This window comes from Cucurbita pepo, chromosome 20 (genome assembly GCF_057944985.1).
Source record: "Cucurbita pepo subsp. pepo isolate OVF chromosome 20, ASM5794498v1, whole genome shotgun sequence".
NCBI classification, from domain to species: domain Eukaryota; kingdom Viridiplantae; phylum Streptophyta; class Magnoliopsida; order Cucurbitales; family Cucurbitaceae; genus Cucurbita; species Cucurbita pepo.
In genome coordinates, this window is record NC_141817.1 from 8,870,361 (window position 1) to 8,886,678 (window position 16,318).

The window sequence follows — 16,318 nt, forward strand, 5'->3', positions numbered from 1 at the left end:
TGAAACATTTCTCTTAAATCAACCAAGATCGGATATAGTTGGTTTTCCGCAACTATTTCAGTAGAGCATGATGTTGAGGCCCATGGTAGAGCACTCAATGGGCGGGTGGCCCCATTTCACCTTACCAACTCCAAAGAAACTCCGAATACAGGCCTAGATCATTTGCATAGACAAACTTTTGTGGTGCTGAGATCTAAAGTCGAGAGGGAAACAACCCAGATCGTACGCTAAGGTCCCTAAGCATTCACTTAGTGGAAAAGGAAGTGATTGAGCAATGACAACCCGGAGGTGGATGATTTATTCTTTTGTCTTGGTAATTTGGTATGAATTATCATGAATTAAGGGATGATTTAGTATTTAAAGTTATATTTGTCATGAGGGTTGGTATATATAAAGTCAAACATCTGGCAAAGTTGATACTTAATCAATTCAGACAATTATTTTAGTAAGTCAATAAGTAAAATAATTGTTATAAAAAGAAGTCAAAATAGTTAAATAAAAAAATTGTTATACAACTTATAAAAAAAATATATCAAGAAAGGTAGTTTTAAGTTTTTTCTTTTTTTTTTTTTTGGTTCCATCAAGCCAAGTCTTTAGGGCAATGTGTGTACTTGACATTTATTGTCAAAATAAAATAAAAATATAGATATTTAAATAAATTACTATTGATTTATTATAATTAATTAATTAATTATATTTTATGAAATGTATATGATTTATTAAATGATTAAGCTAAATGGTAAAATGAGAAATTTCTAAGGTCATGATGGTTTGTAAAAGACTTTTCTCATTCAAACCAGCGTCCTTAAGAAAGATTAAAGATCTATAATTTGTAAAAGTCAAATCTAAGAACGATTAAAGAAGATATAGTCCCTTAGATTATTGCATATATAAAATATGAGAGTTGCTATTGCAAACTCAAAAGAACCTCTGCTTAAACCTTCATACTCAATCCACGACAAAAGAGAAAGTCAAGTTTGAAAGATTTGTGAAAAGAATTAAATTGACAACTTGAATACGAGTCGACAACCTTGCCTTCCTCCTTCAACAAATGATCGACTGTCAATGAAATTTTACTATTTTCTTTTATTGCTTTCCTTTACAAACTATGCTTAAACTCTACGGTTAGTCAATACCGATACACACATATACCAATAACCAAAATTTTTAGTTTTTGAAATAGTGAACCGAAACAACTCAACCCAACCCATTTTTAAAATTTTTAACCCATCTCAAACCCCACCCCCCCCCCCCCCCCCCCCCCCCCCAAAAAAAAAAAAAAAAAAACCTTCTGCTTCAGGATAGGTTGATAGAATTTGGATTACACAATATTTTTCTTTAATATTTCATCCATTTGAATTGTGAGTGCCCAAACTATGATGGAATGCGAGAGGAGAGAAAAGGAGGAGGAAGAGTAGGAAGAATATGATGGTTTTGAAGTTAACATGGGAAAGAAAGTGATGGTTTTTCAAAATGATTGTTGTAGACAATTGCTGTAATACACTAGCCAGCTCCTGTAAAACAAATAATTGTTCCCTATTCTCCTATATATGTCCCAATCTACTAGGTACCTCAAATAATTCATTGTCAAACAATGTTTTTCCATATCACCCCTCCCAACATATTCATAATAATTGAAGGCTCTAACTCTATGGCATGGACCTTTCGGCATATCATTGGGTAAGGTAAACGGGGTCCCTCTCCCTAAGCGAACCATTCGGTAGACAAAGTTTGATCTTTCACAAAAGTATGTCAGTCCATGGAGAGTAACTTCGGAATGTAATGCGTGAACATCCTGAACAAAAAAAAAAGATTCATTATCTCCAAAGGGGAGTGAAAGATTCCTTTCGACATTGTACTCGATATTGGCTTGAGGTTCAATTCAATCTATGGCCTAGTCTCAAAAATAGGCATCTAGCAGTAGGTATGCATGAGAGACATGATTGACATTCTATATCACTATAAACGGTTTCAAAGTTGATGGATACTAATAAGCACGAACACTTTAGTTTGGCTAGTATGTCCATGTCCAACTATGTTAGACCCTTAAACACTCTAATACTCGTTGAACACATTTGACACCTATTGACATAATGTATGGGTTAGACACTAATTATATGAAGTTAATGTAGGTCCAACATTTTAGACACGTCGAATATTTAACTTTAAATAAATTTTGAGAAGGAAATAGATTAAAATCATTTCTGAATCAAATAAATGCATAAAACTTGTTAACTTTAAAAATGATATATATTTTATAGTTTAACAAACATGTCCTTATTGAGTCAGTGTCCTAGGTTTAAAAAAATGGGGTGTCACCACGTCCATGTCATGTCATATCATATGTGTGCTTCTTAAGACTGGAAATTGCATCAAGATACTTTATCATTAAGCAAGGATTGATGCATATTTTCGCCAGGCAGAGAGGGACTAACAGTCATCTTGGTGTCTCAAATAGTCAAGAAAAAGAACATTGTGGGCTATATTTGAGTAAGCAAGGTGACGCTAAGTTCAAGAAAGTCTTAGCCCTACAGCCTAAAGTAGAGGTAGGACTAAAGTCGGAAATCTTGGCATGGAGAAGAGGTGAGACAACTCGAGACACAGAGAAGACAAGGGCCATTCAAGCTCCATGGAAGTTGTCATTATAAGCTTAAGATTAAGCCATCTAAAAGCAAAGAGAGCTTGGTTAATTTGGGTGCCATCCAACATGCAAGATAAGTGGGCTTGGTTTTGTGGAGAAAGAACTTACCCAGTTCAACTAGTTTGAAACTGTTTTGTTGATTATTGAGGCAATAGAATTCTTATTACTAACTATGCGAGAAGAAATTGCAGAATACTGAAAAAGGTAGGACCATGACACCCATCACCCCATAACTTAGGTCGAGTACTCTGTATGTATTCCTTGATCAAACTTTGTTATAGAAATTTTCTAATATGTCCACTACAAATGTTTCTGATGGGGCAAAATGGTGTAGCCTAACTAGCCTCAAGGTGAAGTCTCCAAGAATCTGAATCGTTTCTTTATTATCATCCAAATGTTATTGATCACAAGAGAGAAACACTCTATTTATAGCACATTTACAACAAACCAAGCATTTAAATAGTTGAAAAGAAACTAAAAGACAAGACCAAGGATTACCTCAACTACTATGGTAATTCCTTTTTATAACATCAGAGACAGCAACAGGGTTGGCTCTCCTAATCTGCCTATCCTTATCTATTTATGTTTTCTCTATTACGCCTACGAAAGGATAATACTCGGATTCTCTAACTTATAGTTGTGATCTTACGAGATCAAAAGATCATCCTAACAATACATGAGTTGAGAATTTCAATTGGAGTTTAAGTATGTAATAAGAGAAAAAAAAAACCCATCTGTGAGCTTGCAATAAATTGATGCATTTTCATTACAGGATTAACATGAAAATACAGTAAGCATTACCTGTTGAGTCAGCAAAACGAGTTACGAAAATTCTTCAACCAGAGGTTCATAGAACATTTTGTATGCTTCCATGACTTCAAGGTACCACATTGCCTCTCGACCAGGAAACATTGATAGATCAACAATCTTGTGGACCTGATGCAAACATAAAATCACAAAACTAACTAACATCAGTTCTTGTTGATGGTAGATATCAAAACTCTATGCTATTAAGTAACTTTAAGTTACGAACACTGTCTTTCCTCCTCGGTATTAGACATGGTAAGGAATTTAGTGTTATCTACAAAAGTTGGCTGTTGTCATGTTATGGGGACAACAAAGCCCTATGAGAGTTAATCTCCAGCGCATGGGACACTAAATGCCAATGGAACAAACATCACACCTACATGTTGAACACCAGCAAATGAAGGTGTAGTACAAAGAAAATGATGGAAAGAGAGGCAAAGACAGCTAAAATGTAGAACTTATTTGGATAAAACTTGCTTGAAATTAAGAGAAGCCAACCATCTCAAAGATAGCAATAGAAATTTAATCGAATGCTAAAAGAATCATCTGAAAATACTGAATTATCCACCAACATGTTTCTATGGCTGTTGGCTTATCTACTACACCCATGAACATAGGAAAAAGCTTAAAAACTCGCACCACCTGGAGAATATAGGAAACCAATCAACAAGCTTTACAAAAGGTAGAAACCTACAAAAATTAGCTGATGCACCCAGAAAGACCACATATAATGTCCATAAAGTACAACAGCAACATATCAAATTATTATTATTTTTTTTTTTTTGAGGGTAACAGAGGTTTATTGATTGAATGAGATTTATAAAAGGGGAGGGTGGTCGTTCCCAACGACCAAAGGTGGATTACGAAAAAGTCTCCACCAGGTAATAAGAGACATTAGGCTGTAAACTTAAATGGCTGCATACATCTTCAAAAGAATCATTCAATAAATTTCTCGAAAGTAGTGGAATCATCATGTTACAGTGTCTTCAAAAATGCAGTTCAATAATCCAAAAACCAAGCATCAACCTCTTATTATGCATTCGAAAACTTTTCGATAAAAAACAAAAACCATTCATTGATATGATGAAGTAGGTAATACAGAAGAAGATTCTATCAGACAATAATTACAAAACAGCACTTCAATTGATTCACGATGGTAGATAAGCTAAAATTACAAGAGGGAGGAAACGAGTTGCTTCAAGTAATAGCTAAAAAGAGAGGTGGCTTCTATAAAATAGTTGATATTACGACTCTTATTTGTAATGATACGACCATTGTGCTCAAACCAAAGATACAATATGAAAGTTCGAACATGATTAACCTAAATGATTTGCTTGTCCTTTTTGAATGAATGACTCATAAGTAATAAAGAAATGAGGGTGAAGATATCCCCGGCCCTGCGGCCAAGCCAATTCATTTCAGATCGGATTATGCTTTGAGGTGTAGCACCAAGTTAAGACAAACCAAGTCTTCGTCACAACACAAATGGAATTCAAAGGAGAGAAATAGAATAGAAACCAAGACGCGTTGCTCTATGGTCCTTGTTTTAGCCTGGTAATCAAAGTAGGCATTTATCAAAAGGATCTCTTCTATGTTCTATGAGAATCTTCTATAGATATAACTTGTCTAGTATTCTAATTTTTATAGATTCATTTCATTACGTCATTTCCAGGCACTAGTTTCATTTTCGAGGATACGAAAGCCCGATTTCAGAAGTGCTTTCTTTACTGAATACGCCCGCACCCGGCAAAGGTATCTTGTAAAGACTTTGTAGATAAAAATAAAACTGAAAGCCAAGAATGTTCAACCAAGGAAATACATTACGATGAAGGGAACTACATGAGCAAATACAATTTGATTTAGTAAATAAAACATTAAAGTCAAAAGAAATCATTAGAATCACAGCGATCTCATCACAACAAAATTGGTAGACTGCTGACGTTCGAGTCAAATTTTCAGTACTTCATGTTCTCTTAAGAAGAAAACAATGAAGTCTTCTCTATATGTCAAGCACAGGACGATCATCAAGGAAAAAAGGCAAGAGAGAGCGGAGGAAACAAAAAGGAATAGAGGATGAAGTCTCGATCTCACCGCAATAATGGACGGTTCATTCGTCCGGACGACATAAGCGCCAACAACCATCACATACATTCCTGTACAAAACGAACAAAGAAAGCGAGAGAAACCAAATCAAAAGGCAGCAGAAATAAAAGAAAAGAAAACGAAAGAGAGAACGGAAAGTAGGAGGTCAAGTACCGAGGCTCCAAGGGCGTTGGCGGAAGTCGCCAGAAAGAGAGAGCTCGACGGTGCCGGTGCCGTCGTCGAGAATCAGCTTACCATTATCTCTGTCGACGAAGACCAAAATCCCCTGCAGGGAGAGCTCTGATTAGAGAAAAGGATTGAAAGAGAGAGGAAGAGAAGGGAAGGATGTGGAAGAGAGGACCTGAAGCCAGGCGCGTTGGAAGAGAATGCCGCCGAGTGTGGCGGCGTTGTTGGACGGAGCTTGGCGGGCGTCGTTGAGCTGCCTGCACAGAAGCTTCAACGCTGCTAAGCTATAATCCATTTCTCCGCTTCTTTCTTTCGCTCTCTTCACTTCCAGGTTTTGCCGCCTGGTTTTCAACTGAACCGAACCGGAAGCTAAGTGATGGCCGAAACGCTGCGTTTTACTTGTCCTTAGCTAATTTTTTTTTTTTTTTTTTTTTTTTTTTTTTTTTTAACTTGTATATAAATAATATATTTTGTTATTTATAAAATAGTTATTAAGTTTTTATTTTTACTTCTAATATTCATTCTATATTTCTGAAGGTCGAAAGGTTTGAACGTAACATTGAACAATATATATTATGTGCGAAATTTATTCAAATAATAGACCTAAAAAGTTTATAGTATATGAATAAGGTCAGGTACTTTATCTTAATAACATTAATTGATATAACCTATTTCGTACTAAACGGGGCAAAGAATATAATCATACAAGCTGAAATTCACTCATTTCGATATAGGGTATGCTTACATAATTATGAATGTTATGCTATGTTATGTATAATATGTATAACCTATGATGTTATGTTATGTATAATATGTAGAATCATTTCGTTCTTCCTTTCATTCATATCATAACCAAGCTAGTACGGATACGTACTTTCGATATCTAGGTTTGCCATGATATCATGCATGTCTTTCCCTCTATGGTGTATGACAGAGCGTCAACGCGTTTAACTGTTGACCAGCCCCTATGGAGTACGTAAACGAGCTCGCTTGGTTGGTCCATATGCGCCTACGGGAGCCATGTGTAGGGAAGTAACACACATCCAACCCTGTTCAGACACAAAAGAGCTCAAGGTCATGCTATGTTGTTTAGAGGATAGGTCACTGTGTTTGGATTACGTGTCCTCAACAATTGGGTACATACATAAATCTTTTATAACCATCTTGTCACTTGGCATTCATAAAAACTTTGATTTCTCACACAGTGTCTTGAGGGGTAGTTAAGTATTTTTAAATTCTTAGACGTTAGGTTAGTGTAGGGTGTTATTACTTTTAATATTTATTTTATTTTATTTAATATTGTGTTACTTTAAAGACCCTTATTAAACACGTAAGTCCATGACATTGTTTTATGGAAATGTTTTTAAATGATTAATTCGGCATAAGAGGTTATATTATGAAGATGATAGCGACTTTAGATTAGCAGAAATCTAGAGTCGTTAAACTAACCTAAGGTCTACGAAATTAAATGCGACTATCGAAGTGTCTTGCCTTTCCTTGAAATATAGAAGTAGCACATGGAGTATTTAGAGAAATACTCAGCAAGTGACCCCACTCTTGAGGTTAGATGCAAACACATGAATCATGAATGAGACCTATCATTTAAAACTGTATTCCCTTAGGTGACTATCGTAAGCTGTCATTGAATGTGTATTTACTAAACACACGACCCATACGTGTGAGTATGGACCCACCAGTCGGTTCACACACCTCCTAAGTCCCTTTCTAGTTGGGCTAGCATTCTCTAGTATTATTACCGGACACCTGATAGGAGTAGTGGCCGTCGTACCATCATATTAAACATGACAATCGTTTTTTCTTCTCATAATGTATGTGTTCATGCACATCATACCGAAAAAAATATCCCGATGCATGAGGTCCCGACATTTTTCACATTAATTAACTCATGTAAGACAACCCCTTCCACTTCCCATCGTATCATATCATTTTATAACATAGCCTTTAAAACATGTTTCGGGGTTCTATATCATGTCAAAACATATTTATTGAGTATCATTTAGGTTGTACATCGTATTATATCATATCGTGCTCATAACATATCCTTCAACATATTCTATCACGTCATGGACATATCATATCATAAATTATATAATGTCATAACAAGCATCATTTCATTAGATATATCATATCATCAAACATATCATATGATGGACATATCATTTCATAAACACCTCACATATCAATCATATGATACATGCAAAGCCACGTTACTAGTGTCATCATACATAACACAACTTCTAACCATGTCGATAGTACTTGGACGGCCTTAGTCAACGTTCTCCCTCAGCTCAAATATGCTTGATTTCGTCCCTTGAAATTGTTCCAAGTATCGTCGAGGTGTTCGCCCTATTCGAACATTCACCTAATTTCCTTAGTAGTTCTATATTAACCTTAATTACCTTAAATATATCAAATTCAGCTTGGGAGAGTCCAAAACATAGGAATCGGTGTCAAAATGTCTAACCTAAGCCGAATAACTAGTTTTTAGCTGTTAGAGCGGAGTTGGTTCGTTGGCCTTTGGGTTGTGGGTTGTTGCAGGCGATGTTCGACTCGGATTCGAGTTCAATGGATCTCGTCTTCTTCGCCTGATTCCACGCAAATTTTCTAATCTCGTTTCGATTTCTTCCCGAGAGCTTTCGACAATCCTTCGTCGTTCCTCCTTCCAAATCTTGCCGTCTTAATTCTCTGTTCACTTCTCCTTCACACCAAGGCGGTTAGCACGTTCACGTGGCCTAAAATAGAGAAGTACGACGTTATTTTTTTTATCCAAAAATAAGTTCCTCTTCACCAGCGACGATACTACCTCAGAAACTACACGAAAAACTTGTTAACTCACCGTTATATCCTCAAGGATGATGGTTGTGTCCTTTGTCACGGAGTCCGATCTCTGGTGCCTCGCTATTAATCTCACGTTTTTTGGCGACCAAATATTGTATTGTTATTTTTTAAAACGTTACGTTAAGGCAAGAAAGCTTTTTTGAGATTCGAATCGCAAGATTGGTCATGTCCAGATTGAATGATTCTAAACATCCAAAACTACCCGTTATGGCAAAGAAACTTAGTCAATGGCTAAAGAAAGCACAAACCTGTTTTAATGTAACTTAAAAATAAATAAAAAGTTTTAAAACTTAAAATACAAAAACCATAAATCTAGATTTTAATCGTCACTCCTAAATTTGTAAGCATAACCATAAATGAAACCATATTTGAAGTATCTTAAAGTTCTTGTTGCATACACGAGATTTATTTTTCTGAATGTGAAATTGATTGCAACTTGAGTTAATTTTAATAGAGCTGAGTCTTTACCGTCATCATAACATAATCATTTTGTGCGGAAATAATCATTTGAAACTTCATTATAAAATATAAATTTCATCTTAGAACACTGTCATGATCTTAAGTGTCCGAAAACATTTTTAAAACGACACTACAAAATACTAAATGAAATAAATAAGCATTAAAATTAAGTACAACTACTGTATGCATGTGCCACGGTCTCGTAGTTGCAATGTCACTGTCGCCCGGACAAGGGAGTCTCGTCTTTACTTGAAAAAATAAAGTAGCAGATGACGTGAGTATTTTAAGAAATACTCAGTAAGTGACCCTCTATCAAGGTTAAATGCAAACCCATAGAATTTCATGAACGAGACCTATTATAACAGTCTATTTTCCTATGGCGGCTATCCTAAAGGGCAACTTGGATGTTTACTTAATTTCACTACGCATGGTCTACACGTACGAGTATGCCCACCAGTCGGTTCCAACATCTTCTGGGCCCCTTTCCAGTCAGGCGAGCATTCTCTGGTAGCTATTGATGCCGGACACCTGTTAGAAATAGCAACCATCACGACAACATTATGATAAACATAATGATCATTCACCTGCCTCGTAGTGCACGCGTTCGTACTATGGTGAAGGAGTAGGAGTATCCCCCGATGAATGAGCACACAATAATTCATCATTTTGCATGTCAATCACATCATATCATTCATGTCACACATATATCATATCATAACGTTTTCATGCTTTCAGACTTAACGGTCCAATGCACATATCATATCATATATCATAACAGTCACATAACATATCTCGAGCATACCTTCAACATATCAATTCATCGTATACAACATAAGAGTGTTGCTCCTTGTCTTGGACTTGCCTGGGCTCCAAGTTCCTTTTTATATAGTAACATAAGAGTGTTGCTCACTCCAAAAATGGTTGCCATAACCCTGTAGCATCACTTATCTTCAACTGCCACACCTATAATTGTTGTCCAACCACCCAAACCCAAGGAACTTACATGAGCTCTCTCTCCCAACTCGATGGTGAATTTTACTCAAGATTTTAAAATGCGTATGATAGGGAGAGGTTTCTACACCTTTATAAAAGGTCTTTCGTTCTCCTCTCTAATCGATGTGAGATATCACAATCCACCCCTTTTCAGGGCCCACCGTCTTTGTTGGTACTCATTCCCTTCTCTAATCAATGTGGGACCCCAATCCACTCCTCTCTGAAGCCCAGCGTCCTTGCTGGCACACTACCTTGTGTCCACCTCCCTTCGGGACTCAGCCTCCTTGTTGGCACATCGTCTCTCTCCAGTCGAGGCTCAGCCTCCTCTTTGACACATCATCCCTCCCTAGTCAAGACTCAGTCTCCTCGTTGGCACATCATCTCTCCTCAATTGATGTGGGATATCAAAATTCACCCCTTTTTGGAGCCCAGGATCTTTGTTGACACTCATTCCCTTCTCCAATCCACTCCCTTCAAAGCCCATCGTCTTGGCACACCGCCTCGTGTCCACCTCCTTTAGGGCTCAGCCTCCTCACTGGCACATCATCCAATGTTTGGCCCTAATACCATTTGTAACCGTCCAAGCTCACCACTAGCAAATATTGTACTCAAAGTTTTTAAAACATGTCTGTTAGGAAGAAGTTTCCACACCCGGATAAAGAATACTTGGGTTCTCCTCCCCAACCGACGTGGAATCTCACATTAAATGAACTATCTAGTTGAAAAACTAGATCGGGGGAGAGAGTGTGATGCCCGAAGTACCAAACTTTATTCTGGGTTCATCAACGATTGAGAATGTGTAGGGAATAACATTCAGACATGCAAAACAAAAGCCCCCAAAAGTGTGTGTTCTCTGAAATGGTATCCAATGCAGCACCTAAGTCCCATGTCCCAGAAAAGACACACAAACTTGAAATGACACTCTGCTCCAAATCACCAACGGCGCCAAACATATTGGGGCCATCTAATCACCCATCACTCAATTTTATGCCATCTTAGACCTAAAATAGCGCTCGTACCGTTCAAGAAATGTTATACTTCAATCTCGATAAATGGTATAAATTATATTTGAGATTAAAACGTTAACTTGATCGTGGTTTAATTGATTAGGACCCTTATCATCAATTAACGGGTAAAAAAATTGAGATTAAGTACTCACTACTGTGGTTTGAGCCTAAGTTTCGTTAATTCCATAGTTTTTTATCATTTATTTTTCGACTCATTTATGGTTAAAATATATGTTTTTTAATGCGGAAAAGATTTAAGTCTCTAATCTCTCGATCGAAAGTACGTGTTTTACAATAATTGAGTTGTACTTATGTTGACATGATGAAAATATCATTTTGATTCTTGTATTTTAAGGTTGTTTTTTTTTTTTTTTTTCTTTTTTGTATTTTTTATGTTTTTAGTAACTTTTATAATAGTAAGTAGTGTCTTTTTCACTATCCGGACTCGGATTTTTACATATGTAGTAACTTTTTGTAATAGTAACTAGTGTCTTATTCACCATCTTGACTTCGAATTTTACGTTTTTAGTAACTTTTGTTATTAGGTGAACACGAGTCTCCACAATGATATGAATAGTCCACTTTGAGTATAAGCTTTCATAGCTGGGCTTCCCCAAAAGGTCTCGTACCAATGGAGAGAGTATTTCTTGATTATAAATTCATGATCAGCTGATGTGGGACTTTCATCCAACACCTCCCCTCGAACAAAGTACGTCTCCCCTTAATCAAGTCTCGCCTCTTTGGGCTTTCCCTTTCGGGCTACTATGGGAAGGTTTCCACACCCTTACAAAGGATGTTTCGATCTCCTCCCCCACCACCAATATGAGACTCTCACATTCCACCCCCCTTCGAAGCCTAACGTCCTTACTGTGCGAGGCCCAACATTCTTAGTAACTTTTGTAATAGTAATTAACTTGTGTCTAATAGATTTCTAAACTTTCAATTTTGTATCCAAAAGATCCCTCTATGCTTTAGAATTTTCAGATAAGTCCTTGAAGTTAAAAAATTTCTAATTGGTCTGTAACGACCTTGTCCTCTTTGGGCTTTCCCTTAAGTCCCTGAAGTTAAAATTTTTTAAAAATTTTCTAATTGGTCTGTAACGACCTTGTCCTCTTTGGGCTTTCCCTTTCGAGCTTCCTCTCAAGGTTTCCACACCCTTATAAATGGTGATTTGTTCTCCTCCTCAACCAATGTGGGACATCACAATCCACTCCCCTTCGGGGCCCAACGTCCTCGCTGGCACTCTTTCCTTCCTCCAATCGATGTGGGACCGCCCCCAAATCCACCCCCCTTTGGGGCCTAGCGTCCTTACTGGCACACCGCCTCGTGTCTACCCCCCCCCCCCCTCGGGGAAGAGCGTGAAGGCTGACACATTGTCCGGTGACTGGCTCTGATACCATTTGTAACGACCCAGATACACCGCTAGCAGATATTGTCCTCTTTGGGCTTTCCCTTTCGGGCTCGCCCTCAAGGCTTTAAAACGCGTCTGCTAGGGGAAGGTTTCCACACCCTCATAAATGGTGATTTGTTCTCCTCCCCAACCAATGTGGGACATCACATGGTCTCTCCACTTTTAATTTTGTGTCCAATAGATTTATGACGCAATCGGACAAAATTTAAGAATTAACTAATTTATTAGAAATAAAATTAAATTTTGTCTAATGGATCAATGATAAGCGCCAACAATGCTGGATTTTACGAAGCTAAAGATCCTTTTAGTATCATTGCAAACTTTTACAAAGGAAGCTAACTTATCGAATTGATTCCAACCAAGAGCTGGTTAGAAGATGAATTACTCTTACATCGAATTTGAAATCTATGATGATCACTCTTAGATACCAAGACGACTCATAACAGAATTAGCTTGATCATGACTAATCCAATGAATCGATTTTAACATAAAACCTAAATCAAAGTTTGAAAGAAACATAACACCCATAAGACTTCAAACACGAGGTTTTTGTATTCCAACATGATTTCAAAAATGAATATTACATGTCTTTGAATAAACCAAAAAAATAATTCAAACATAACGTAGTTAACTAGTAACTACAAACTACCAAAGCTATTAAATACAAATGGAAGAAAATAAGACTGACATAAATAGTCTTAAAATGGTAGTTCAACTACAGACAACAAGTCTTCAAATCAAATTGTGATATTTATTGTCGCTCGTTCTTTTCTTGATTTGAGACTTAAATTTTCTTTGCATTGCTTCTTGTAATTGCTCTTTCGAGTATAATCAGTTGTTGGATTCGTATCAGTCCCTGAACTTAAAATCTTATGTATAATGTGTCCATAAATTTTAGAAAATATTGAATACGTGAGATACTAAATTGAAAATATAAAGATCATGAATCTACTCGATACAAAATGTGAATGTAGTAGACACGAAATTGAAAAATACGTGAGACATTTTTTAAAATTTATAGATTAAACAAACATAAATTTAAAAATTGACTAAAATTGTAATTTAAGCAAATTATAATCGCTATTATATCATATCATTGCATCAAATCACGTCATTAGTTTAATGAATGCGCTGTGCAAGCACGTAAATGAAAAAAAGTTAGGAGTGTTCATGAGTTGAATTGGACAGGATTAAAACATTTATTTATTTATTTTAAATTAAGATATATAACTCAATTTTTAAAAATTATTATTAAAAGAAAATGGTAATTTCATTTATTTTATAATTCAACCCAAACGGTACGGATTGGATTGGGTTGATCGAGTAAATTCAAGAGTACAAAACACGTAAAACATAATTTCTAACCATTTTGTGAATTTCGAGAATTATAAAACTAAAGATCAAACGGGTAATTTACCAATCTCTTTAGAATATTTATAAATACCGAGAAAATTTCATGGGATTTCACCCTTTCAAGGCCCAGTGTTCTCACTAGTTCATTTCTTCAATCGATGTGGGACCCCCCTGCTAAATCCACCTCTTTTGGGGCCAGCGTTTTTACTGGCACATCGCCTCGTGTCTACCTCCTTCGGGGAATAGCCTCCTCGCTAGTACATTACCCGGTGTCTAGCTCTGATACCATTTGTAACAGTCCAAGTCTACCGTGAGCAGATATTGTCTTTTTTGGGCTTTCCTTTTCGAGGTTCCCCTTAAAGATTTAAAACGCGTATGGTAGGAAAATGTTTCCGCACCTTTATAAATGGTCTCTTGTCACGGATGTGGGATGGTGGGATCTCCGCTCTATATCAAAAAAAAAAAAAAAAAAAAAAAAAAAAAAAAAAAAAAAACACAAAAAAAAACCTATAAATAGCAATTCTCTCTCCTCTCTCTTTCTCTCTCTCTAAAATTCAAAACTCAATTCTGACATTTTCTCTCAACCCCATGTCTCAATTTCACAAATCCGATCACCAAAAGGTAAAAGAACCACCAAAGCCACCGGAAGAAGGTGATCGGAGCAAGGAGGAAGACGGCGGCGGAGAAGCAGTGGATTGTGGTGGAGAGAGCTGCCGAACTCCGACATCTCTCCGACATCGAATTCCCACCGCACGAAGCTACCCGACGACGCCGAGAAAGCAGAAGGTTGCAAGCAAGAGGAAATTTTCAGATCAAAGCTTCTTCGAGGTCGCCGGACGGGGAGAGGTAGAATCCTTGTTTGCCTTATTTTACAGGGTTTCTTCTACCAAAAGAAGATTTACAAATATATAAAACCCTATTTAGGGTTTGTATAATTACGCGTATACACCAAGTTTGATCTATAAACCCGAAGCGTAATTTCAAAATATTTTAATAAATTTTTAATTTTGTATCCAATACGATTATATTTGAATCACTACACGATCCTTATAAAAAAAAAAAAAAAAAAAAAACGAACATATTTAATGTTCGAGGGGGGACGGTTGGTGTAGATTTATTTGTTGTTGGATGTTTTTGTTTGGTTTGTACAAGGTTATGTGGTCATGTTTTGTGTCTTGTTTGGGGATATCATTTGCAAACCAAATAAATATAGGAAGAAACAGACAACATAATATAGTACTCATGTGTTCATTTTCTTAGGATTCTTGTTTTGTGTTCATAAATATGACAACTTTTCTCAAAAATCATGTTAAATTACTATTCACTTTTATTTTTCTCAAATTTTAAAATATGGGGTTTTTTTTTTCTTTTCTTATACGATATTGTTTGGATCTGATAATTCTACATACGAGTGTTCATATAATTTGAGAACCGACAAGCTCGGACTATCCAACCCAACGTGTCTGGGTTAGATTTTTGGTTTGCATTTGGTTGGATATTTTAGCAACTGAAAAGCCGGACCAGTTCCGAGTCAACCCAATCGACTCAAAAATAGGGTTACAATCCAACCAAACCTAATACTTTTAAGATTATTATGAACATTAAGAATACCCGTGTTTGCAATCGATGTTAGTGATGCGTTGTGACTTGTAAATGTTTGATATTTGAATTTTTATTAGATTTTAGTTATTAACGTAACATATATTATTGATAAGTAAGATTTTTTAAAAAGAATAACCCGACAATCCAACCCGTAAATAGAGGATTAGGTTTTGGACTCTGTTCGGGTTACTCGAGTTACTATATATATATATATATATATATGCATAATTGTTGGTTGATTTTAATTTGGATAATAATTCAATTTTATTGCAATATTGTAGATGGGTCACATAGGTGTAAAACATAGCAGAGCAAGGGCCTATTGAGCTATTGCTTAATTTTTCCCTGAAAACTATATAAATTATTTTCATATTCATAATTGTAATTCAATGCAATTGGTGGATTATTAAAATTTGCATCTAGTCCCATAAATGACATCTCGGTTTCGAAACGTTCCTCTTAGAAACGTCAAATGGTTGGGGACGGGAAGCCTTTTATGTAACGACTCTATTCCTATCAAAATAGGGTAAGGTTGAATTTACAGTAATTTTCTACACACGATCCACGTACGCGTATATGAACCCACCAGATAGCTCATATACATATCTTTAGGCTTGACTACGGACTAGAGAATGACGTTTCCATGAGACATGTATGTATATACTGGAATGGTTTACATTAAGTCGGAGTCACAAAATATCCTTGGAACTAGCTTGATTACGCTTCTCGAAACTCAACTCCAGGTTCCATAGTATCGTATTTAGAATATCGTCATGAAAAATTTACTCACCTAATAACTTTAACGAACCTGAAACTTGGTTTTAATTATTATAAGTTCGCCAAATAGCGGCAGTATTGACCTCAAACGCTCCCAATAACGTAAAAAACGATGACAATACCCTTTTCGGGTATGTGAAA

At 36.3% G+C, this 16,318-nt stretch overlaps 1 protein-coding gene across 2 annotated transcripts; it reads right to left on the minus strand.

Moving 5' to 3' along the window:
- Positions 1 to 1,446: 1,446 nt before the first annotated feature.
- Positions 1,447 to 6,050, minus strand: LOC111782580 (recQ-mediated instability-like protein). 2 transcript variants are annotated; one of them, XR_015414615.1, is made up of 6 exons: positions 5,892 to 6,050; positions 5,705 to 5,816; positions 5,540 to 5,601; positions 4,021 to 4,090; positions 3,443 to 3,577; positions 1,447 to 1,795 (listed from the first exon to the last, which is right to left on the minus strand). XR_015414615.1 is itself a non-coding variant. In XM_023663352.2 (5 exons), the coding sequence occupies exons 1-4, from the start codon at positions 6,009 to 6,011 to the stop codon at positions 3,464 to 3,466; spliced, it is 408 nt and encodes a 135-aa protein (XP_023519120.1). In that variant the 5' UTR covers positions 6,012 to 6,050; the 3' UTR covers positions 1,447 to 1,795; positions 3,443 to 3,463. The 2 variants fall into 2 exon arrangements, 1 of the variants encoding a protein (XP_023519120.1); XM_023663352.2 differs by lacking the exon at positions 4,021 to 4,090.
- Positions 6,051 to 16,318: the final 10,268 nt, after the last annotated feature.